General features: G+C 47.7%; 1 protein-coding gene across 3 annotated transcripts in view; it reads right to left on the bottom strand.

The window, feature by feature from the left end:
- Positions 1-24,883, bottom strand: part of LOC105467549 (fibulin 5) — a 79,012-nt gene that overhangs the window by 20,000 nt on the left and 34,129 nt on the right. For all 3 annotated transcript variants that reach the window (XM_011717222.2, XM_071099710.1, XM_011717221.2), the window contains exons 5-6: positions 7,558-7,680; positions 3,774-3,890 (exon numbers count right to left, since the gene is read on the bottom strand). In XM_011717222.2, coding sequence (XP_011715524.1) covers positions 3,774-3,890; positions 7,558-7,680 — 240 coding nt within the window. The remainder of the gene's footprint in view (positions 1-3,773; positions 3,891-7,557; positions 7,681-24,883) is intronic.

Genomic DNA, 24,883 nt, shown 5'->3' with positions numbered 1-24,883 from the left:
CTTTGGGAGCATGATCTCAGATCTGAAAGTGTTCACTTAAGGACCAGGGCCTCCATCCACATGTCCCTTCTAGGGTCAAAAGTCAGGCAAGGTGGAAACCATATGTATACACATGATATAAACATATACGCATATACACCTGCTAGTAAGTCTATGCTCCAACACCCCCCCCCCAGGAATTTCCAGGCAACACCTGCTCCTTCCTATCACCTGTTACATTTCGTCCATGAACTCCCCTCACCCTCACTGACTTGGAAGTTTCAGGTTAACAAATAACCATGATGATTCTAATAATATATTTATTATGCATAAATAACTTTGTTCATTAGGAAAGGATCTTACACTCACTTAATCCTTACAATGAGGACCATTGCCCCACTTTAGAGGTTAAGTAGGTTAAGGAGAAGACCACCAAAGGACACAAGGAGTAAGGGGAAATCTATTATCTTGAGTGTGGTGGTGGTGGTTTCATGCAGGTACACGTATGTCAAAATTAATAGAATCATGGTGCGGTTTATTATACACTGATTATGCATCAATAAGATTGTTTAAGCATTTTTCAGGCACAGTGGCTCATGCCTGTAATCTCAGCACTTTGAGGCAGGTGGATCGCTTGAGCCCAGGAGTTTGAGACCAGCCTGGGCAACATAATGGGACTCCATCTCTTCAAAAAGATTAAAAAATTAGCCAGGTGTTGTGGCACATGCCTGAGGTCCCAGCTACCCAGGAGGCTGAGGAAGGAGAATCACTTGAGCCTGGGAGATTGAGGCTGCAGTGAGCTGAGATCATGGTACTGTACTCCAGCCTGGGTGACAGAGTGAGACCCTGTCTCAAAAAAAAAAAAAAAAAAAGTATAGGCAGGGTGCGGTGGCTCACACTTGCAATCCCAGCACTTTGGGAGGCCAAGGCAGGTGGATTACCTGAGGTCAGGCTTTTGAGACCAGCCTGACCAACATGGTGAAGTCCCGACTCTACTAAAAGAATACAAAAAAATTAGGCCAGGCATGGTAATAGGTGCCTGTAATCCCAGCTACTCGGGAGGCTGAGACAAGGGAATCGCTTGAACCCGAGAGGCAGATGTTGCAGTGAGCTGAGATCATGCCACTGCACTCCAACCTGGTAGACAGAGCTAGACTGTCTCAAAAAAAAAATATATATATATATATATATTATATATATACACACACACACACACACACACACACACACACACATATACACATACATACATATAATTGCTTTTGAAGATCGACAGGTGTACCCAAGTCCACTAGCTAACAAGGACATAATGGGAACTGGAACATGAGTCAGGGACCTTTCCATAAAAACCAAGATTCATTCTGCACAGCTCATGGTGCCGGGAGGGCAGGGAAGAGCCCCTTTCCCACTGGCGTTGGCGGACCCACAGTAAGTACCATCCCACAATGCTCCATACACCAATGGCCAAAGTTCCAGCTGAGAGATTTTCTATCCTCTTCCCAAGTCCAGGTAAACCTCTTAGGCCTCTGAAAAGAGATGTCAGTGTTTTTAGAGCTAAAAGCCTTCACAGTGAGCAGCTTGAGAGGCTTTTCTTAAAGGGGAGGCGAATCCCATGGCCACGAAGTTCCTGCCTCCTGGCATCTCTGGAGCTCTCAGGGAGAAAACAGATAAATAAATGAACAGCTCTAGAGAGAGGGTCAAGCAAGACACCGGCCCCCACCGGTGCCCGTGGGAGGTTGGGGTTTCCTCACTGGGGACAGGACGGGGTAGGAAAATGTCCACTGTGCTAAGCCACTGAGTGCAAGTTCAGACAGGACAGTGCTGGCAAGTGTTAGGGCTGGTGGCCTCAGCCTCTGGCCAGGCGCTGGCCACTCAGAGATGAATGAACTCATTCCACCCTCTCACCGCTCTCAGCTGCTTCTGAGAGCAGGGCGACCAAAATGATTCTGCCCACCTGGGGTTCTCACTGCCCTTTCCTGCCAGCCCTTTCCAAATGCCCTTCTGAATCTGCTGAGGGCACACAGGGCCCCACTCCAACCTGCTGGACAAGAAGTCTGGGTTCCTGGTTTTACTCTTAGCTCTGCTACCACTTGGCTGCATGACTTTGGCCAAGCTGCTTAACCTTTTTGAGCCTTGATTTCCTCCTCAGTAAAGCAGAGCCACAAACACCTGCCTGCTGACCTCACGAGGCTATTTATTATTAGAGCTCAGTGAGATGAACAGACGTGATAATGCTCTGAGTGCACTCTCCCACACACGAAGAGTCAGGATTGCAAAAGCTCACTGGAGTATGCGACACCCTGTGCTGCCCATCAGCCCTGCTGATGCAGCATCCCAGTGGCCAAGTGCCCATACCCAGGCCTGGGTGCCGGGCCTGCTGCTTTATTGTGCTGTGGACCTGGCACTGCCAGGTGTATTATCTGCTTTTTCTCACACACCTGTCCCTCAGAGACCTGAAGGACACAGGTGCCTTTTGGATTGAGCATGGCTATGCCTCAGGAGGTACTGGGTACACTGTGCCAGCCTGTGGCTGGTACCTCCAATCTCAGGCCTTGGCACAGAGCAGCCTGCATCTGCCCTAAGCTGCTTATCGCAGCAGCAAGGGAGCCAGGCGCCCGCTCCTGCTCCAGTGGGAAGGAAGGGCCCTTGTTTATCCGCTTCCTCAACCTCCCGGCCTGGCGACTACTCTCAGAAGAAAATGACCTCTTTTGGTGTGAGGAACAGTCCAGACTTCTTGGAACAATTAGCAGAACGAGCTTTGGAGGAGAGACTTAGAAAGAATCTAGGATCAAACTCTTTAACACTGATGCCTTCCTGTTTACTGACAATTTAGCTACAATTAAAGTAAAGGAGACATAATATCCTCCAAATTCGATGGCCAGGAGCCTGCCAGCCAGAACTCCAAGGGTGAATGAAACAAGGAAATGGGCCTTGCAAAACCTGAGGTCTCCAGACAAAGACCTCATTCTGTGTCACAGCACTGCCTCCAACTCCAACCTGGGCCAAGCAGCTGCCAGGGGCTGGAGGCCTGGGCCGGGAGCTGGAAGTTGAGGGGGAAGCCGGGGGCCAAAGCAGGATTTGCGCTAATTCCTTGGGTCTTAAGTCCCCCGTTCACTTCCTGAGCAGAAGAAACCTTCAGATGGAAACCACAATAGGCATGCAACTTGTTTTTCTTACTTATCAGTATTTCAAGTGATCATGTGAAAGCCAAAAAATGCCTTTGTTTCAGTCTGGTTTTGTGGGGGCATGCTGAGTAGCAGGGGACGTTACCACCACCACTAGACCCTTTGCTAAGGAACAGGCCGTCCTGGCACAGGTTGGAGGGAAAAGTGTAATGAGAGGCCTCAGAATTGCCCACGACACCCCTGCCTAGCATGGATGTGTTTATTTTATGATTCATGGAGGGTCAGGGACCCTGACCAACCCTCCTCAGACCTCAGAAACTGAACTTAGGCTATAGGACATGGAACCAAATTTCTGATTAGGCCAGAAAGCCAGCAAGGCTACTTCTGGATAGTAGACACAGAAAAGAAGCAAATCCATGAAACTGTACACTCCCCGCCGGTGGAGGATTAGGGTCCTACCCTCAGCCATATTCAGAGCACTTTTTGAGATGCTTCGCATAGCAAGGTTCAGGTCTCGGGTTTCTGCAGCAATGGGGATGGGTGGACAGTGACAAGGAATGGGAATACACCGTAGCAGCAGTGTTTCCCACAAACATAAGCTGCCAGGGGCTGAAGAAGGCTGCAGCTAGTGTCTCACATCGTGTCCAAGTTATCATGCACGTCACATACCTTGGCAAGACCTTCCATCCTCATTGAGGGTAAAACCAGGATTGCATGTACAAGAATAGGATCCAGGAACATTCGCACAGAGCTGCTGGCAGTAACCATAGCGACATTCATCAATGTCTGGAAACAGAAATGCACGCAAAGTGAGACAGGTCTCCATCTCACTCAATGATGCCCCCACTAGTGTGGCATGATTGCCTAGCTCTTCCCAAACAGGATCACGAAGGGAAGCAAAGGGGAACAAGAGCCAAGACAGTGCTTACTGAGTGTCATGGATGGTGATGCTGTCTCAATTACAAGGCTCAGTCTCCCCACAATCTTTCTCCTCCTCAACCCATCTCAGTCCCATAAATACCTGAACCTATCCTAAAAGTTGCAGAAGAAATTTCTGCTTTGAGTGGGATGTTGGGCAAGATGAGCTCTCCAATTTTACCCAGCTCTAAGATTCAACACTAAGGTTTGTCCAAGATGGGCTCTCCAATTTTTCCCAGCTCTCAGATTTGAGATTACCCAGCTCTTAAGATTTATCCAAAGTTAAGATTCAACTAGAAGATTCCATATAGAGGCTCCACTACCCGGGAAGGGTCCAGTCTGCTTAACATGTAAGAAGAATCCATAGCATCACTCCAATAGGCTCCTTGCCAGCTCCATGAACAATGAATATGTCCAGCTGTCAGGAACAAGAGCCAGTTAGGCTGGGACGAGCTGGGCAGCATGACCCTGGAGACCCATGAATCCAGTAATATGAGGACGCTGGAGTTCACCCTGGATCTCCTCCTTGCACCAGAGTGAACATAAAACTCTGGATAAACACACCTCTTCCAAGCCATAGCTGGCCTTGCCAGGGAAAGTGGCGGCACTGTGGGTGAATGGATCCTTTGAGCAGAGCTGGGCAATGTGACCTCCCTGTAACATGTATCCATCAATGGGGAGCCTGACATCATTGGGAAAGCACTTCTCAACACCCCAAGCTGATGTGATGATGGGCTGGAGAATTCATTCCTGTGGGGTAAGGGTAGTGAATGAAATCACCAGCCTCCTGGCAGACTCTGAGATGGCACCAGTACAGGCTCCTGCTGTGACCAGTTGATCTGACTGTAGCTGGAACTGGTCCTTATCCCCACCTCCCCAAATCTCACCAGGTTTCCTCCCTGGTCCCCCCGTTCCTTTGGAACCAGGGGCCATCCAGGACTCTGGAGGCCGGCTTAGAGCCTCAGTCCTTGGGCCTGGTTTCCACCTACTGCCAGGAAGGACTCCACCTCCGAGACCCATCTTGATCCCTTACCTATTGTTTAGCCCTTCTCAGATTCTGTGCCCTGTCCTGTGATTCTGTTTTGTCTCTAAGTCCCGGCTACTTCTAACCTGGCCCATTGCACTGCCCCTGAGTGCAGGGCAGCTCTTGCACAGAAGGTCCATTGGCTGTACAGTGGCTGGCCCTGACTTCTTCCCAGAGTGCAGCTGGGCACATCACCAAGGCCAGGCAGGCAGCAGGGGCTGGAGAGGGTACCCTTCACTGGGGGTAGCTTGGAGAAAAGGCAGCCCCCCCGACCCCTCATTTTTCTGCAAAAGCAGCATCTCCAGTGGTACACAGAACAGAGAGTGTGTGGCTATGGAACTTGCATTTTGAAAGGGAAAGGTGAGTTTAGCCAGGGGAGGGCAGGAGTTCAGCCATAACTGGGAGAAGTCTTCCTTTCATATGTGAATATGAGTGGCTGGGCCACATGGTACCATGCTAGGCATCTATGAGCATCCTTCCCAAAGCTCCGTGCTCCCAGGAGGAGAACAACCCTCCCAGGCAGAGGAATGTCCGAGTTGCTGGCACCCTTCACATCAGAGGGTTTCTGTAACAGGGCTGGTATATCCCGGTCTCCCCCACCACTCCAGCGCCCCTTGTGGTGGGAAAAAAAAAAACTAGACTGAGACGCAGGAGACTTGGAAGTTTGACCCAACTCGCTTTAACTTTGTCTAAAATGTTCCTTCTCTTTGAGTCTCAGTCTGCGATGCTATAAAAGTTGGATGACATAATATTCGACATCCTTTCCAGCTCTGAAATTCGACATATTAAGTTCCTGTACAAATAACTCTCTCTCACTGATCTGCTTATGTTCAAATAAGTAGCATCAAATTTTCCATTATAGCAGAGGTTGGTTTGAATGCACAGGAACTGTCATATTCACAGACGCCCGCGTGCAAGCCTGGAAAGGAGAATCAAGCCAATCTAGGCCTCAAGGATGCTTCGGACGGGGCTTGAGGGCAGACCTACTCAGCCTCAATCAAGAAACTTGGAAAGAGGTAGCTTTCCTTTGTTTCCATGATTTTGTTTGGATCTGTTTCTCAACTCCTCCAGGACTGACTTTCAGGCAACAGAACGGTGTCTTAGAGAATTCAAACTGGCAGGGCTTTTCTAGAAAACACAGCATAGAAATCACACCCTAGAATTAGAAATTGAAGTGACAGCTACAGTTTGCTATGAATTCATTCACTTGGCTAAACCCAAAACTAGAAGGGAAGAAAGGAAAATAACCTTCCAGTAAAAATAAACAGAAAGATCAGATAGCAGATGCCAACTGCAAAGGCAGTTCTCCACTGGTGACGACTGACTTCTCAGGAGTAAAAGGCTAAGGCCATCGCCCGTGGGGTGGGTGTGGTCATCGGGGGGAAGGGCAAAGACAGGGTGTTGGAAGGAACTGATATAAGATCAGGATTTACTGATCCACATTCAAGACTTGCCACTTTTCTGTGACTAAGCGAAAGTGTTCCCTTCTCTTAGCATTATTTCTAACTAAAGCAAAATAATCCTCACCTCTGTCACTTCCTGGCCTGGATATAAACTTCGTGAAGACAGGAAGAAAGTTGAGGTAAAATCAAACTTAAAAAATATATCCAAAACTATAGCCCTTAAAAAATATATTTGAGGCTGGGCATGGTGGCTGATGCCTGTAATCTCAGCACTTTGGGAGGCTGACGCCTGTAATCTCCGCACTGTGGGAGGCTGAGGCAGGCAGATCATTTGAGCCCAGGAGTTCAAGACCAGCCTGGCCAACATGGCAAAACCCTGTTTCTACAAAAAATACAAATATTAGCTGGGCATGGTGACACACGCCTGTAATACCAGCTACTCAGGAGGCTGAGGCAGGAGAATCACTTGAACCCAGGAGGTGGAGATTTCAGTGAGCCAAGATCGTGCCACTGCACTCTAGCCCAGGCAACAGAGGGAGACTCCATACAAAAAAAAAAAAAAGAAAAAAAAAAAAGAAAAACAGAAAGAAAAACATTCAAGGCCATGCGTGGTGGCTTACGCCTGTAATCTCAGCACTTTTGAGGTGGGCAGATGACTTGAGCCCAGGAGTTCAAGACCAGCCTGGCCAACATGGCGAAAGCCCCATTTGTACAAAAAGTACAAAATGTATCTGGGCATGGTGGCACATGCCTATGATTCCAGCTACTCAGGAGGCTGAGACAGGAGAATCGCTTGAACCCAGGAGACAGAGGTTGCAGTGAGCCGCAATTGCGCCATTGCACTCCAGCCTGGGTGACAGAGTGAGACTATGTCTCAAAAATAAATACATACATTCAAAAACCATAATGATGACAAGATGGCGATGATGGCAACTGATTTTCAAGGGTGGGGTTACACATGTAAGTTCAATAGCCTTCCACCCCTCCCACCCTTCCTGGCAAAGAAAAGCTTACTACCCTTAGGCAGCCAGCTATGCCCACACCTCACAATGCCCCTGGCAACTGTTAACTTCCAGGAGTCCCTGTGACCCCCCCAGAGAGCTGTTACCTAAGCACTGGCCTTCCAGAAGCCAGTATCCATCGGTGCAGGAGCAGGTGTACCCGCCCTCAGTGTTGATGCAGATCTGGGTGGGGTTGCACTGGTGGGAATCCGTTGCACACTCGTCCACATCTGTAACACAAGACATAGGTCAAAGAATGTCACCCACATCCATCTAGAGCCCTGGAGCCACCAGGGGTGCCAGTGGCTTGCTTGTCTTGGCCGGGAGGCAGTTGATAAGGTTGCTAGGTTACACCCAAGGAGGTGGCAGCACCTCCCTGATGGGCACCTCTAGGAGACACTAACCTCTAATGAGGGCTGAGCTAGTCTGCTCACCAGAAATCCACAAAGGGAAATGCCAAGAAGGGAACACATCCTCAGGCACCCTTCTGCCATCCTATGCCATTGCTCCCTGAAGGTGCATCACCTTGACAATAACCATTACTTGATTTAGAAAGCCATTTTGTATTAGGCTTATTCATTCATATGTTAAACAGGGGTCTGCTGCATACCTACTGTGTCCACAGGACTGTGATAAACACCACTGAGAACAAAACAGAAGTAAAGGAAATGTCCCCAGCCAGGCACGGTGGCTCACGCCTGTAATCCCAGCACTTTGGGAGGCTGAGATGGGTGGATCACCTGGGCTCAGAAGTTCAAGATGAGCTCAGGCATCATGGTGAAACCCCGTCTCTACTAAAAATTTTAAAACTAGCTGGGCCTGGTGGCATGCGCCTGTAGTCCCAGGTACTTGGGAGACTGAGCTGGGAGGATCACTGGAGCCCAGGAGGTGGAGGTTGCAGTGAGCCGAGATTGCACGATGGCACTCCAACCTGGGAGACAGAGTGAGACCCTGTCTCAAAAAAAAAAAAAAAAAGTTCGCTGCCAACAGAAGCTGGCAGTTCAGTTTCTTAATGGTATTTACTCATGAAAATCTTTCAGTCTGAAGCTCTCCAGTCTTCCCTCCACTCCACAGTTCCTGGGGCTAATCTTTGTCTGTCCTCTGCTCACAGCAAGTCTCTCTAGGCTGCTCTAGAGCCCACTACCATCTGTCTGGTGGCATGAAGATACCTGTATCCATGTCGGTCCCTTCTCCTTAACTTAGAGCTTCAGAGCACAGATATCAAGCCATACTCATGGCCAGTCCCAAGTCATCTGGCACAGACACTTTACACAGTCAGTGTTCAAAACTGTTGAAACTGAAACATCCTCCTCTCCTTTCTTCCCTGCACGGCACTTTAGGGGAGAGCGCCCAAGATCCTGAAATGGACCTCCTGATGCCACGCTCTCACTTTGACCTAAAGGAAGAGACTTTTCACTAAACATTCACACACTAATTTACTCCACAAGGATCCATGGTGCCTCCTGGATCTGCCTGGCCCCGCGGACCCCAACACCTTTCCTCCTTGTCAGCCCTGCCTTCACCAGCACCTTGGTGGGTCGCCTGCCCTCCCCCTTCATTCCTGCATCAGGGTTTGCTCATCTACACCCTTTCTCCACCTTCACCGAATGGACCATCGTGCAGTCCGAAGTAATACTGAAAGCTGCAATTCTCTGAGCCTGTGTTATGTGCCTGACACCTACCTTGTTACTTGTATTTACTCTCACATCACCCTGTGAGGTGGGCTCACAATCCCCATTTTACAGATGGGAAAACTGAGTGGAAAGAGCTAATAAGCACCATGCCAAGAGCTGAGTCCAGGCCTCCCTGCCTGCCTGACTCCAAGTCTACTCCATGCAGGTCTGACAGAGGTCATACCACCCAGGACCAAGCAGATTCGGTGGCGGGGAGCTGGCAGACTGGGCTGAGGAGGGAGGACTGAGCTTTTGTTCCTTTTTACTGACCCCACTCCCATGCTGTCTGCCTCCCAACACTGCAGATTGCAGACTTGATCATCATCTATTCAGTTGGCTTCTTTGAATACGTACGGTGGGGATGGGGGTGTCTAAGACCCAAAAGTGTAAGCTCCTTGAGGACAAGGACCTCGTGTAGCATGGGGCTTTGTTCAGTAAAACATTCAACTGGGTGAGCAGTGGTCCCTCTGGTTCAGGGGATATGACCACAAATCCACCGTCCACCTGCAGCAGCCCCACACTAACAACCCTGATCAGTCCCCACCCTACCCCAAAACGACAGCTGTCTGGGAATCCCACGAAACTGCCTTTCCCTCCTCTAAACATGAACAACCTCCAAGAACCTGGTGCCAAGATGACGGTGGCCTCCACTCCACCCTGATGTTCAGCATGTGCAGCCTCAGCGAAAAAGACTCAGCCCTGTTCTCAGCTGTGAGGACTCCAGCCTCCCCTTTGCCTCCCTCCCACCCAGCTCTGCCCACCCAGCATAGCCTCCCAGGGGAGCTGGTGAATAATGCTTGGCCAGAAGCCGCTCCTGCTCAAACCCACAGTGAAGTCTATGACAATAAATAGTGCCACTATCGACTGGTGCATATTTACATTTTCCCAGCAGGGAGTGATGGATGGCAATTGTGTCCTGGGAACAACACTGCCTTAGGAATTTCTGTTCTTTTTCCTGCCTTGAGGGGAATGAAGGGTGAGGGTGACCAACACAGGAGAAGAATCACTGGAGGGGCTTGGTGGCGGCAAGTTCCCAAGCCTCTGTGCTTGTGTAATTTGCGTCCCACACAATGTGCCTGCCAAGTCCTACAGAGAGAAACCAGACACAATCAAGTAGGCCAGGCTGGACTCAGAAGGGCACAAAGGACCCCATCGTGGGCATGTGTGCGAAGTATTCAGGCCGAGAACCAAAATCCTTGAAGTTCACTCTTTTAAAAATTCCAGCACTTTTACTGAACTCAAGAATTAACTCAGCCAGGCGCAGTGGCTCATGCCTGTAATCCCAGCACTTTGGGAGGCCAAGGTGGGTGGATTGCTTGAGTCCAGGAGTTTGAGACCAGCCTGGGCAACATGGCAAAACCCTGTTTCTACTAAAAATACAAAAAATTAGTCGGGTATGGTGGCGCACACCTGTAGTCCCAGCTACTCAGGAAGCTGAGATGGGAGGATCACCTGAGCCCAGGAAGTTGAGCCTATGGTGAGCCAAGATTGCACCACTGATCTCCAGCCTAGACAACAGAGCAAGACCCCATCTCAAAAAAAAAAAAAAAAAAAAAAAAGGAATTAACTCAGTTATATGACACTTTTGTTTATATAGATTTTAAAATTAAAATTTTAACTTTCACTAACTTTAATGAATTGTCAATAGAAACTATATTTTGAGAAGTCAATAAGTCCTTTTATATCCTCAAAACACACCTGGTGTCATGCTGTGTCCCTGGTAAATGTTCAATAACTATTGAATGAATGAACACATGAACGGCAAACATCAATCCCTCGCAGCCCCCAGAAAGCTTTTTCCAGCCAACTAGCTGACAAGCCCATCTGGGCGTGTGTACTTTAAAAACAGCCACCACCATGCAAACCACTGTCAGCCTACACACCTGATGCAGCTAAAACTGGAGTGTTCACACGGTGGGCTTCCTCGGGGGGCTGAAACACTCATCACACATTCCAGCTCCCAGCGGAACTTCTTACATTAAATACATTTGACTTAAATCACAGAAGGAAAAATACATCGAATCACTCCAAGGACATTCTTTGGCAAGGCCTCCGTTTCCGCATCAGTGGAAAAGTACAAGCTATGACAACCTGAGCAAGCGTCAGTATCCTCATGTGCAAACAGGGTCTGCTTTCCTTTCCTGTGCAATAGTCAGGAAGAGTCTCCTAAGAGAAAAGAATGCTGGGTGCATTCAATCCTTTATTCATTCACTTGTTCGCTCATTCATTCGTTCATTCTTTCTTTCTTTCTTTTCTTTTTTTTTGAGACAGAGTCTTGCTCTGTCGCCCAGGCTGGAGTGCAGTGGCGTGATTTCGGCTCACTGCAAGCTCTGCCTCCCAGGTGCACACCATTCTCCTGCCTCAGCCTCCCGAGTAACTGGGACTACAGGTGCCCACCACCACATCTGGCTAATTTTTTTGTACTTTTGGTAGAGACGGGGTTTCACCATGTTAGCCAGGATGGTCTCAATCTCCTGACCTCGTAATCTGCCCGCCTTGGCCTCCCAAAGTGCTGGGATTATAGGCATGAGCCACCATGCCTGGCCCCCATTCATTCATTCTTTATGCTCTACAGTGGTTGCGTGTGCATGTGCGTGTGTGTGTGCGTGTGTGTGTGTGTGCGTCTGCCCTCCCCAGCCTCCATGACCTTTGGAAGAACTGGCATCGAGCATATTCCCTCCCGCTGTATGGTACCCAGAAGCGGACTTTACTGAGAGTCCTCTTGTCTCCCTGTTCCCTCCTGGGTGCTGTCACCCCAGTCAGCTGCCTGGGCACTTGGAGGATTCTGCCACAGCAACCATGGCTTGGCTCTCCCCAGGTGAGGCAATGTCTATCTGCTGCCCAGGTGACCAGCACCCTGGCAACTGGAGGAAAGCGCTCACCAACTCTCCCAGAACCTGGAAAGCCCAGCGCTGCCCCTGCCAGGAAGAAGTCGTCATCTGCGTCAAGCAGCACAGCTCTGCCCACCTAGCAGTCTCGCCTGCACTGGCACCTCTCCCTTGAGACATCCACCGAGTGGCCTTTTCAATCTGAAACAACTGCTCCCTTAGGAAAGTCATCAAAACCTATCAGTATCACCTCCTCGATGCCTTCCAAGGAGGCCATAGACAGAAAGGGCTTTCAGGCCCCAGGAGAGTGGCCTACATATTCGGGAAGCTCTTTTAGGATTTCATACCCTTAGCTATGTCTCACATTCCCCAGCCAGACAGTAAGCTTCACGTGGGCAGATATGCAAAGACAATGGAAATAAAGGGATGTCCCTCAGGCTGCTATGTTTTAAAGGAGTAAAAGAATGTCCTTAAAGTATAATCAAGATCTTACAAAGGCACCAGATGAAGGAACTGGCCTCAACACATCAAAATAGAACTGTCCAACAATCTTGGGGACAACAAAGTGAACAGAACCTTCCATTCTGACTCACAGGACAGCACGGGAAGGGGCCACAGCCCACACACCTGCTGACCATTCTAGTCCTTGGAGCAGGACTCTGCAGAGGAAGCCAGTGGGGATTGGCACTCCTCTCCTTCACTGCATGGACTTCTCAGACAGCTTCGTGGGTATCACACGGCTGATTTATGCCCATTTTATGTCCTCCCCTTGGGAGTGGGCTGGTTCTCAGAAAACATCACACAACCCACTTTTCTGTCCCATATAAAAGTAATGGTTCCAAGTACGATCTTAGTATTAACTCACATATTATTAAATAAAATCTCTATAGGCAGTTATAACAGACTTAATATACCACACTAAATATGCATAAATATGTTCAAATATAAATAACATGTACATGTATGACAGCTATTTGTTCTATTTGAATGCACATATTATATACATACATGTGTTTGCAGTTCAGCATTTATTCCTGAAAGCTGAAAATACTTTGTTTTCATAACACAAATTCTAACAGAAATAAAATGTCCTTTAAAAACTGTACAAAACAAAACAAAAACACTAATGGTTCCCCATGCCCATAGGTAGAACATTTTCTAGGTCATTCTCCAAGCACCAAAGTTTAAAAGGAAAACACACCAAAGGGCTGAGAACTCCCTAGAAAAGGCTAGCAGGTAAAAGAATAAGAACTTTGGGAGCAGACAGAGCTGGGTGTGAATCCAGGCTCCCACATTTGATAACTAAATAAGGCAGGGCAATTTACTGGATCTTTGGGGGTTCTGCAACAGGGCTGATGTAGCCTGCCTCGTAGAGAGATGTGAGAGTTCATGAGTTAAGAGGCGCACAGGTGCCAGCCTGACTGCCTGACACGGAGCTCCCTTCCCCAGGGAGGTGCTGTTTCTGACAGCTGTGGAAGGCAGAAGAAGCTTGGTTTCTGCCTCCTGCAGACGCTGTTCTAGAATTCACTAAAGACACCAGGATGACAACGCAGGGGTTTCATGGGCTATAAGTATGGTTAGTTCTGTGATTCAACCACAGCCAAAGGCAGGGACTTCTCCCCCTTGAGCCCCAGGCACATGGCGGAAGATCTGGACAAGAGGTAAGGAAAGCCAGGGTACATTCCTTCATGGAGTCTCCCTCTCCACCTCTGCACCCAGGCATCTCTGGGCCCATCTGTGATTCTATAACTGTAGGCATCCAAAAGCATAAAGGTACATGTGTCTAATGGCCATGTATGATCAACCTTTCCACAATCTGATTCTTGCCTCTTCCAGTGCCTTCTTTGCTCCAGTACTGTGAACAGGCAAGGTCTGACTTTGTGAGCCTGTGTACATAATGTCGGCCGAATGTCTCTGTTCTTGTGTGAGAACGGCCATCAGTCAAAGGGAAACATTCTCACTGGGTGACACTGGGAGAAGCTGTCCAAGAGCCCTTGGAAGATACACCTTTCCGAGGCCTCCACTCTTCCTTTTTTGGACATGGCAAAAATCATTTCCTTGGTAGTAAATTTTTACCCGGTGAAATAACATGTTTTCCCAGCCCATTTTTGTTCCTTCCTTGCTCAAGCTAATGGGGCTTGATAAGAAAGAAGAAAATAACAATGGCACATTCCTACGCCTCCAAGTGAAGCCAGTTTCAGGCCTGCTGCTGGGCTGGGTCGGTGCCATTTTTCAGCAAGACGAGCCCAGCCAAGGCTGGAAGCTACACAGGACCTACTTCCCAAACACCTGTTTAATTAAAGATCTCAACGTTGGAGAACTCGCTGTTGAATTCCTAGGCCATCTGCACTCCATGTGTCTTACGGTCCTGGCCAATCACTAGGAGCCAGATCTTTTTGTGTTTACAGCACTTTCCCCGACACTTGAGATTAAGCATGGAATACAAAGTTGGTTCATTTTGCGCCTCTGATTAGGCAACAAATATGTGGTCCGTTTTCCAAACAACAACATATCCTTCCCTGTTGAATGAAACCAGCTGGAATCCAGGTCCCAACCTCTCCATGGATTCTCTTTGTCTATCCCTAAAGTGAGAGCTGGAGGAGAGTTCTGACAGGCCCCTTCAAGCTATGATCTTCTACAGAGACAAACTATGCAACTAATGGAGATCACATTGTTTGGTTCTTGGGTAATTGCTTTCATCCCCAGAGCACTTGGTAAACATCAGCTGACTTTAGTTGCTTTCAAACCGGGCAGTGAATTGGCCAAGCCCATTCAACTTTTGCCAGTGTACGGTGCCTGCCACGGGCCCAGGGGAAACACACGTCCTCTCGAGCGTCATGCATCAAGATGTCCCCAGAGGAAGGGGACAAGTCATGTCTAATGTCAATCTAGACATGCTTGTTTGTCTTTTTTTTTTTTTTTTTTTTTTTTCCAAAAAGCCATGAGGCTTTGGCCATTATCGTGAATGTAAAGCAAACAGATGTGGAGTTCAAATTAGATTTCCATTTACTAAAATTTTTGCCATTTTGTCCATCAATAGAGATTTTGGAATCTTTAGGAGGCAGTAGTTTCCAAACCTGGCTACCCAAGAGAACTGCCTGACTACATATCAGAATTTCTAGGGCTGAGGCTTGGAAAGCTGTGTTATTTCAAAGTTACCTAAATGAATCCAATGCAAAACTGCATCTAAAATCCACTGTGCCAAATCAATACTTCTCCAACTTTAATATGCATATGACTCAGTGGGGATCTTGTTAAAATGCAGATTCTAATTCATTGGATTCTACATTCCTAACGAGCTCCCACGTGAGGCCAATGCTGCTGGCTCAGGGACCACACTTTGAGCAACAAGGTGCTAGACTGTTCCAAGTGGTATTTGGTTCTGTATCCATGCAACCTGCTCAGAGTTTCAGAAACTATTAGGTTGGTGCATAAGTCATTGCAATATTTAAGAGAGTCTAAGAGGGAAGTTAAGTTTTCAAAAATCAAGCAGCATGTTCACTATAAGCGGGAGCTGAGCATGAAGATGGCCACAGTAGACACTGGGGACTACTAGAGGAGGAAGGGAGGGAGGCAAGGGTCAAAAAACTAACTACTGGGAACTATGCTCAGTACCTAGGTAATGGGATCCCTCAGACCTCAGCATCACACGAAATACCTAGGCAACAAACCTGCACATGCACCCCTGTATCTAAAATAAAAGTTGAAAAATAAAAATTAAAAAATTTTTTTAAATGGGGAAAAAATCAAGCAGTGATTCTTAACTAGATTCTTCTCTAAGATAAAGCCTGCTGGTTATAAGAGAATTGTTATTTTTGGAGTCTTATTAAAGACTCTAGCAGTCTAGCCAAAACAGAATGCTTTTCTGGTGTACGGACAGAGCCTTTCTTTAACTCCACCCTGCAGTGGTTGGGTGCCTACGGCTGCAATGCCTTGAGCAGGGCATTGTGTGCTTCCAGAAGGTTCTCCTCCCTTCAGGTCACTGGTGGGGTTTTGATTTCCTATGAACTCAATTCCCTGAATCTTGACTAAGTTCTTAGGAATACTACCCACAAAGAGATGACAAAAAGTACAAAAGATTCCAATGGGGAGAAAGGACAACATATTTCCTCCAACACAGAGCATCCCTTTTTTAACTGAGTACTCATGAACACGGTTTCTATATGCTGTAGATCCTGACTCCCATACGCCCCATCTCCCCAAGGGCCCCTCCTTCTCATTTCCTCTGAGCCTATTCCTCACCCATCCTGACCTGTATCATAGTCTGTGAACTCCTTGCCCCTCCCATCTACTCCCCACGCCAGCGCTCTCTTCCCAGCACTCTGTCTCCGTTCACAGTGCCACCGTTTTCCAGTGGCCAAAGGCTAGAGACCACAGTCATCCTAAAATCTTCCCTTCACATCCCACTCTCAAACAATTGCCAAGGCCAGGCAGTTCTTCTAAAAATCTTGCAAATTTCCCACTTTCCTTATATCCCCTACCCCGAAGACTCCAGGTCCTCACTGTCTTTTCTCTAAATGATTGTAATAACTTCATCACTTGTCTGGCAGCTCCAATCCCTCCCTGGTGAAAGTGCACTAAATATTAAACCTCCAGAACCACTAAAACACAAAAATGGCAAGTTTACGTTTCCTCTTTAGAACCCTCATGGCATGCGCTATATATTTTGGCAACACTGCGAGTTAAGCCTACTTTCCTATTCACACATGGGCAAAGCACATCTACTTTTATAGCAGTTCACTTCCTACAATATAGTTAGCCACGTGCATCGGAACCTCCAGTTTCTTGAAAGCAGGAAAAGGACCTTATTCACAATCATATCTTAAGCACCCCACACAGTGCCTGGCATACTAGAGAGTATTAAAACGAATTATACTGGAAATGAAGATACTTGACTCGAAGACTGTTCTGAAAGGAAGAGGGAAATTCAGTTAAGCCACCAGACACATTGGAAGAGACAAGTCCACCATCTACCTTATTGTGGCCCATCTCTCATTCCCAGAGGACGAAGACTATCTAGGGGACATTGGCTGACAATTCCAAATCCAACGGAGCCTCAGGCTGAGGCTTATAGTGCCTGGAGGCCTAGTCCTACCCTACCCATGGCCCAGGGCTGATTTGAAAGCGTCCTCAACTTCCAGAAGTTCTAACATACTATGTGTGTCTTAGTCCTGTGGCGCTGCTCTGACAAGAATACTATAGACTGGGTGGCTTACCTAAGAGGCATTTATTTCTCCCAGTTCTGGAGGCTGGAAGTCCATGGCCAGGTAACCAGCACGGCCAGGTTCTAGTGAGAGCCCTCACAGGGCGGAGAGAAAGCTCAGGGTTCTTCATCCCCTTATCAGGGCACCAGTCCCAACGTGGGGGCTCCATCCCTGTGACCTCATCCAAGCATAATCACCTCCCAAAGACCCCACCTTGTAATAACGTCACATTGCAGATAACGGGCTTCAACATATGGATTTGGGAGGATACAAACATTCAGTTCATAGCAAAGCGCTTGGCCTGATGGAGTAAGGAATTTCCTCTTTCCTCCCGGGAGAGCTTGACATCCCAGAAGAGAAAGAACTTTATTCTCAACAATCACAGGAGGGAGGAGCATAATAGAAGGGAAAAGATACACCTTCCTGGCCTGAAAACTGACATCAACAGGACCTCTCATGCGATACCCAGGAAACCTATTTTTCAAGCTGGCTGTGAGAATCCGCGGTGCGCATGCTGGGATCAATCAGCCCAGCAGCAGCAGCAAACATTCCCAGCTGGGTCACTCTCAGAGCATGATCCTGAAATACACACGTGCACCCTTCCCACGCCTGCAGTGAGAAGACCCTGCCACCACTTCCGATCCTATCACAGCTCACCAGGGTGATCTTGTGCACATCAGTGACCTTCTGCATGGCAGCCTCCTTATGTCTAAAATGGAACTCCTATCACCTGCCCCCCCTAGAGCCTGCAGGCAAGAGAGGAGGGCAGACATGGCACACAAACAAGCATGTGAGGGCGCTGCAGAGGGCTGGGAACACACAACAGGGTGTGTCATGAGGCTGCTGACAGGTGAGGACAGGTCTAGATACTGGACAATGACCTAGGGGAAGGGGGTCCCTCACATACACACATTCCTGGAACCCAAAGCCTCCTAGGACAAGGTGCAGAAGTGCCAGAGGGCTCTTTCACAATAACAAGTTACAAGAAACAGGCCAGTAGGTGACTAACAATATGAGTTTGTTTTTTTTTTTTTTTTAGATGGAGCCTAACTCTGTCGCCAGGCTGGAGTGCAGTGGTGTGATCTCGGCTCACTGCAACCTCCGCCTCCCAGGTTCGAGTGATTCTCCTGCCTCAGCCTCCCAAGTAACTGGGATTACAGGCACACGCTGCCATGCCCAGCTAATTTTTGTATTTTTAGTAGAGACAGGGTTTCGCCATGTTGGCCAGGATGGTCTCAATTTTCTGATCTTGTGATCCGCCCGCCTTGGCCTCCCAAAGTGCTGGGATTACAGGCGTGAGTCACCACACCTGGCTGAGTTTTTTGTTTGCTTTTTCACACAAAGTCTCACTCTGTCACCCAGGCTGGAGTGCAGTGGTGCCATCTTGGCTCACTGCAACCTCTGCCTCCTGGGTCAAGTGATTCTCATGCCTCAGCCTCCCAAATGGATGGGATTAAAAGGCGTGTGCCACCACGCCTGGCTAATTTTTGTATTTTTAGTAGAGACGGGGTTTTGCCATGTTGACTAGGCTGGGTCTCGAACTCCCAACCTCAGGTGATCTGCCTGCCTCAGCCTCCCAAAGTGCTAGGATTATAGGCATGACCATGTCCGACTGAGAATATGAACTTTTTGGTCACAGACCAACCCACTCTGCCAATCCCCTGCCCTCTCCCCACCCCTCTACCCCAGCAGGGTCCAAAGCTCCCTGCTCCTCATCTCTAGCAGACGACCCCAGTGTAGCAGAAAATAGCGTGGAGGCTATGATCCAAGAGGAACTGGAAGCCCTGGAAATGAGGGGAAGAGGCTAAAGCCTGCTGGGACCATAGGGGTGGGGGAGAGGGAGCAAGAGAGAAAGAGCCTGAAACATGCCACCTCCCGGTCAAGGGGCGGCCACATGCCCTGGGAGTCTAGAAGTGCGGACCACACCCACAAACAGCGCCGGACTCAAACAGCCACGCCCTGCTCCCCATCACCCTTTGGACTTGGTAAGAGTTAGATTCGATTACATGAACCTAATATAAATATTTGGATGGATTAAACACTTTTCAGGATTGCATGTTTACCTGGCTGAGGAATGTGGGGTGGCGCCCTTTCCCAGCCACCCCTCTGTGGGCACCAGCAGATTCCTGGATGTCTCCAGTGAGGGAGGCGAGGGAGTTACACGTGGGGCCAACCAGCTGGCTGACCTGCCAGACCACCCTTGCCCTCCCTCCCACCAAAAAGGCACAGTGCCCGAGTCCCACTGCCCACAATGCCTCTGCTCAGGAGTCACTTATGCTATACCAGTGGGGCAACACTGCTATTGGTACTAGGGATTCAAAGATAAATGACACACAGACCCTGTCTGTTTATAGTCTGGTTGAGAACGGACAAGGGACAAGGTAATCCCAACTCAGGATGGTGAGTGTCATGCTGGAGAGAAGAATGGGGGCATTTCCAGGTGAAACAGGCTTCCTGGAGAAGACAGCAGACGGATCTAGAAGGATCCTGCAGCAGAGGCTATCATCCGCCAACATCTATTCTCCCAACCAAAGACTACATTTTTAAGCTTCTCTCACAGTGAAGTGTGGCTACATACTAAGTTCTGGTCAGTCAGATATAAGTAAATGTAACATGTGCAATGTCTGTGTCATGCCTTTAAAAAGAATTGGTGCATAGTCCCCTTGTCCCTTCTCTCCTCCTTCTAGTTGGGATGCAGATGTGATGGTAAGAGCCAGAACAGCCATTTTGGACCCAGAGCTGAAAACTACACATTGAGCCTCCCTACCAGCCCTAAACCACCTGCCTGTGGACTGCAGCATGAGAGAGAAATAAAATTCTCTCCTATCTAAACCAGCGTTTTGAAGGTCTCTTTGTTACAGTGGCTTAGCATGTACCCTAATACAAGTGAGTAGGAGTTCACCAAAAGAAGAAGGTGGGGGACAGCACGTGCAAGGGCATAGAGACATTAGAGGCACTGTACAGTCAGAGAGCCGAGGGGAGCTTAACTGGAGCAGTTAAAACACATGGGAGTGCACTGGAGCAGCCAGACACGTGGGAGGACACTGTGAGAGCTGGGCTGGGGGTGGAGGATGAGATGGGAGCCCATCTATAAAGGCATCGTGTGCCAAGCAAAGGAAGCAAAAGAGAACAAGGAGGATAATGGAGGCAGAAAGGATGGTAAAGAGGAAAATAAAAGAAAAGAGAAAGATGAAGATGGAAAAGTAGAGAGAAAAGGAGGAGTGAAAACACAGCCATCCCCTCCTGCATGTGGGAATTGGTACTGGCTCTGTCTTAGGAAATGTTTTCTCCAGTGAGACGCCCCACAGACTCTAGTCCTAGCCCCTTGTAGGTCAGCAAAAAAAAAACAAAAAAAAAAACTGGCATTAAGTTTTATGCTTTGATAATGTTTCTGAGTTAGCTTCAATCAGAACAATTTGACTTGCATATTTAAAAAAAGGACAAAAATCCCAAATGCCATAATAAAGTGCTCCCCAAAATGTATTCACTGACACTAAAGGGTTGCATCAAGAGTCTGCTCATAAGTGCCTGCTCAATTGGGTTGTTAATAAATGCTTTTCCAATCAGTGTTAGCAGTAGTGGAGGAAATTCTAATAAAAAACAACTGGCCCAATGTACTTCTCCATACTTCTCTGCACCCCTCTGCCACAGACTTCCTAGAAGTTGCTATCTACAGTCACTGCTCTGCCTCCAAACCTCCCGTTCTTGACTCCAATCAGACTTGCTTCTCTTTCATTCCATTAAAGCCTCTCTCATCAAGGTCACCAATGACCTCCTCAATGACAAATCCAATGATCCTTTTTCATTCCCAGTCTATATCCTTCACACCTTCTCAGCAGCATTTGGCACAGTCAACCTTTCTTCATTAGGCTTCCATCACCCTCTCTTGGTTTGGGGACTTCTCAAAGGTTATCCTGGTCGTCAGTATGAATGAGTCAGGAGACGAACTCAGGCCTTCTATTTGAGCCCAGTCTTTTCTTGACCCTCACACCCTAGCTGACCCAGAGCCCTGAACAGAGGAGACAAGTCAATAAATATTTGCTGAACTAAAAAATGCTCCTGGGGGCAGAATTTTACAGCTGGAAAGAATTTAGAAATCACCTAGTGTTCCGCCAAATGTGCCTTGACTGTACATTTGAATCACCTGGGAAGTTCTAAAACATAGGAGCCCATCCCAACCCAGTTAAGTCAGAACCCCTGGGAGGAACCCAGAAATCGATTTGAATGTACAGCCAAATTGAGAACTACTGATCTAGCCCAAAGGTGTACACAAGAGTGTCTTTGGAGGCTTATTTAAAATAAAATAGAGCTCTTGATTCAGGAGGTCTAGAGAGAGTCCCGGGAATCAGTTCTTTCACAAACATTCAGATGATGCCAGTGCAAGCGTTCGCACCTGCAGAAACACTAGACTAGCCCAGCCGTAAGACTGTGAGTGGTACGAGCGCAGGAACCACACTTTATCTTCGTAGCCGCTACCCCAAGCACAGTGCCTGATACAGAATATCAGTGTAAAACCCAGTCACTCACCTTATAACTGTTAGGATGATTACTGCTATGGTTTGAATGTGTCCCCCAAAGTTCATGTACTGAAATTCAGTTGCCACTGTGACAGTATTAAAAGGGTGGGAAATCCAACTAAAATTCTTAGGCTGATTACAGCTGGGGCCTTTGGGAGGTAAATAAAATTAGATGAAGTCATCAGGATGGGGCCCCCATGATGGAATTGGTGGCTTTATAAGAAGAGGAAGACAGACCTGAGCTGATATTCACACTCTTGCTTTCTGGCCACATGACGCCTTCCACCGTGTTATGACACAGCCAGAAGGCCCACCAGATGCTGGCACCATGCTTTAGGACCTCTCAGCCTGCAGAACCATGAGCTAAATAGGCCTCTATTATCAATTACCCGGTCTATGGTGTTCAGTTATAGCAACACCAAAGGGACTAAGACAGCTGATATGATTTAAAACAACAATTAAGAACAAAAAACAACAACAAAAAATAGAAAAGAAACAAGTGTTGGTGAGGACGTGGAGAAACTGGCACACACGTGTGCTGTTAGTGGTAACGTAAAATTGGGTAGCCACTATAGAAAACTGTATGGTGGTTGTTCTCCCAAAAATTAAATACAAAATTACCACATGATATCCAGTAATATTACTTCTGGATATACATACAAAATAACTGTAAGGATCTTGAAGTGACAATGTTAATGATGGTACTTCATTCATGGGGTTTTATGAGAATCACATGTAACTAAAGCTCTTAACACAGTACCAGGCACAGAAGTGGCCCTCAGTCAAGACTGGCAATAGCTTCATCTCAAGGAGGAGGAGGAGGAAGAAGAGGAAGAGAAGGGAGTGTGAGGGTGGGGAGCCCACCTCCTAAAAGAAAAGATAAAGAAGGAACTGAAAACCAGGTTCTAGTCCGGAACATTCCACTAGGTCCACAGTGGTCCTCCAGCAAGTCTTTCTCAGCTTGTTTGAGAAGGTGGTACCTATACACCTGTGTTCACAGCAGCATTATTCACAACAGCCAGGAGGTGAAAGCAACCCAAATGTCCATCAGTAGATGAATGAATACACAAAAAGTGGTAATTCACACGGGAGAATATTGTTCAGCCTTAAAAAGGAAGGTAACTGGGCCAGGCGCGGTGGCTCACGCCTGTAATCACAGCACTTTGGGAGGCCGAGGCGGGTGGATCACGAGGTCAGGAGATTGAGACCATCCTGGCTAACACGGTGAAACCCCACCTCTACTAAAAACACAAAAAATTAGCCAGGCGTACTAGCGGGCGCCTGTAGTCCCAGCTACTCGGGAGGCTGAGGCAGGAGAATGGCGTGAACCCGGGAGGCGGAGATTGCAGTGAGCCGAGATTGCACCACCGCACTCCAGCCTGGGTGACAGAGCGAGACTCCGTCTCAAAAAAAAAAAAAAAAAAAATAGGAAGGAAACTCTAGCACGTGCTACAATATGAATGAACCTTGAGGACAGTATGCTAAGTGAAATAAGCCACTCACAAAAAAGACAAATACTGTATGATTCCACCTATATGATATATTTAAAGCGGTCAAATTCATAGAAACAGAAAGTAGAATGGTGGTTATCAGGGGCTAGAGAGAAGGGAAAGAGAGTGTTGCTTACTAGATTTGGAGTTTTTGTTTGGCAGGATGAAGAAGTTCTGCTGCACGACAATGTAAATGTACTTCACACTACTGAACTGTGCACTTGAAAACGGTCAAGATTAGAAATTTCTTGTTACGCATTTTTACTACTATAAAAAAGTGAATATTTGTAAATCAAAACATATTTCTTCATTGATTGCATTCTAAGTTCTATAAATGGTGCCTACTGAAATAATCAACCTGTGATCTAAAACAAAACCCCGTGAAGAAAAGTCCAGCAGCCATCCTGTGCTCCTGAGAAACTTAACTCCACCCAAACAGCCCACATCTCTTCTGTAGCCCCCATCTCCACAGAGGAATTCAAATTCAAGTATCACGGAATGGGAGCAGAGTGCTGGGGAGAAAGGGATGGAGAGGAGAAAGATGAAGGTGGAGAAGGGGTGGCAGGGAAGGACAGAAGCAGGAACAAAGAGGTCTGGACTATCATGTGGGCATCTTGAGCCTCTAGTAACTCGAATCAAAGAACAACACAGGCAGGTGGGAACACCAGCTTTGGTGGTTCAAATCCTGCTGCCCTCATTTTTTTAGCTTTGTAATTTTTTTTTTTTTTTTTTAATACGGAGTTTCACTCTGTCACCCAGGCTGGAGTGCAGTGGTGCAAGCTCAGCTCACTGAAACCTTCACCTCCCAAGTTCAAGTGTTTTTTTGTTTTGTTTTGTTTTGTTTGATACGGAGTCTCACTGTCACCCAGGCTGGAGTACAGTGGCATGATCTTGGCTCACTGCAACCTCCATCTCCCGGATTCCAGCAATTCTCTTGCTTCAGATTCCCAAGTAGCTGAGATTACAGATGCACGCCACCATGCCCAGCTAATTTTTGTATTTTTAGTAGAGACAGGGTTTAACCATGTTGGCCAGGCTGGTCACAAACTCCAGACCTCCGGTGACCCGCCCGCCTCAGCCTCCCAAAGTGCTGGGCTTACAGGCATGAGCCACCATGCCTGGCCAGCTTTGTAATTTTAAACAAATTTTTTGGTTGGTTGTTTGCTTGCCCCTAAAAACCTTGGTTTCCTCGTTTGTGAAAGGAGTTAATGATGGTACTTAATTCATGGGGTTTTATGAGAATCACATGTAACTAAAGCTCTTAACACAGTACCAGGCACAGAAGTGGCCCTCAGTCAAGACTGGCAATAGCTTCATCTCAAGAAGGAGGAGGAGGAAGAAGAGGAAGAGAAGGGAGTGTGAGGGTGGGGAGCCCACCTCCTAAAAGAAAAGATAAAGAAGGAACTGAAAACCAGGTTCTAGTCCGGAACCTTCTACTAGCTCCGCAGTGGCCCTCCAGCAAGTCTTTGTCAGCTTGTTTGAGAAAATAAGGCCTCTGAGGTCTCTGTCTGGAAAGGTTGGTGAATCCGAACGCTCTGGGGCCCATTTGAGCTCCCTGCCCTCACTACTCCCTGCCTAAACCTCTTACCTCTGCAGGGCTAAGGAGGCCCTCTGGAGGATGCAAGAGGAAAAGACGATAAAAAAAAAATGGCTGGGAGATGCCCACACTGTGCCTCTGCACACAAAATGAGGGCATGACCTTGTAGACCTATTAGCAAGTA

Source organism: Macaca nemestrina, chromosome 7 (genome assembly GCF_043159975.1).
Source record: "Macaca nemestrina isolate mMacNem1 chromosome 7, mMacNem.hap1, whole genome shotgun sequence".
In the NCBI taxonomy this organism is placed as follows: Eukaryota; Metazoa; Chordata; class Mammalia; order Primates; family Cercopithecidae; genus Macaca; species Macaca nemestrina.
Note: the sequence above shows the minus strand (reverse complement) of the source record. Positions and strands in the feature narration are given on the sequence as shown.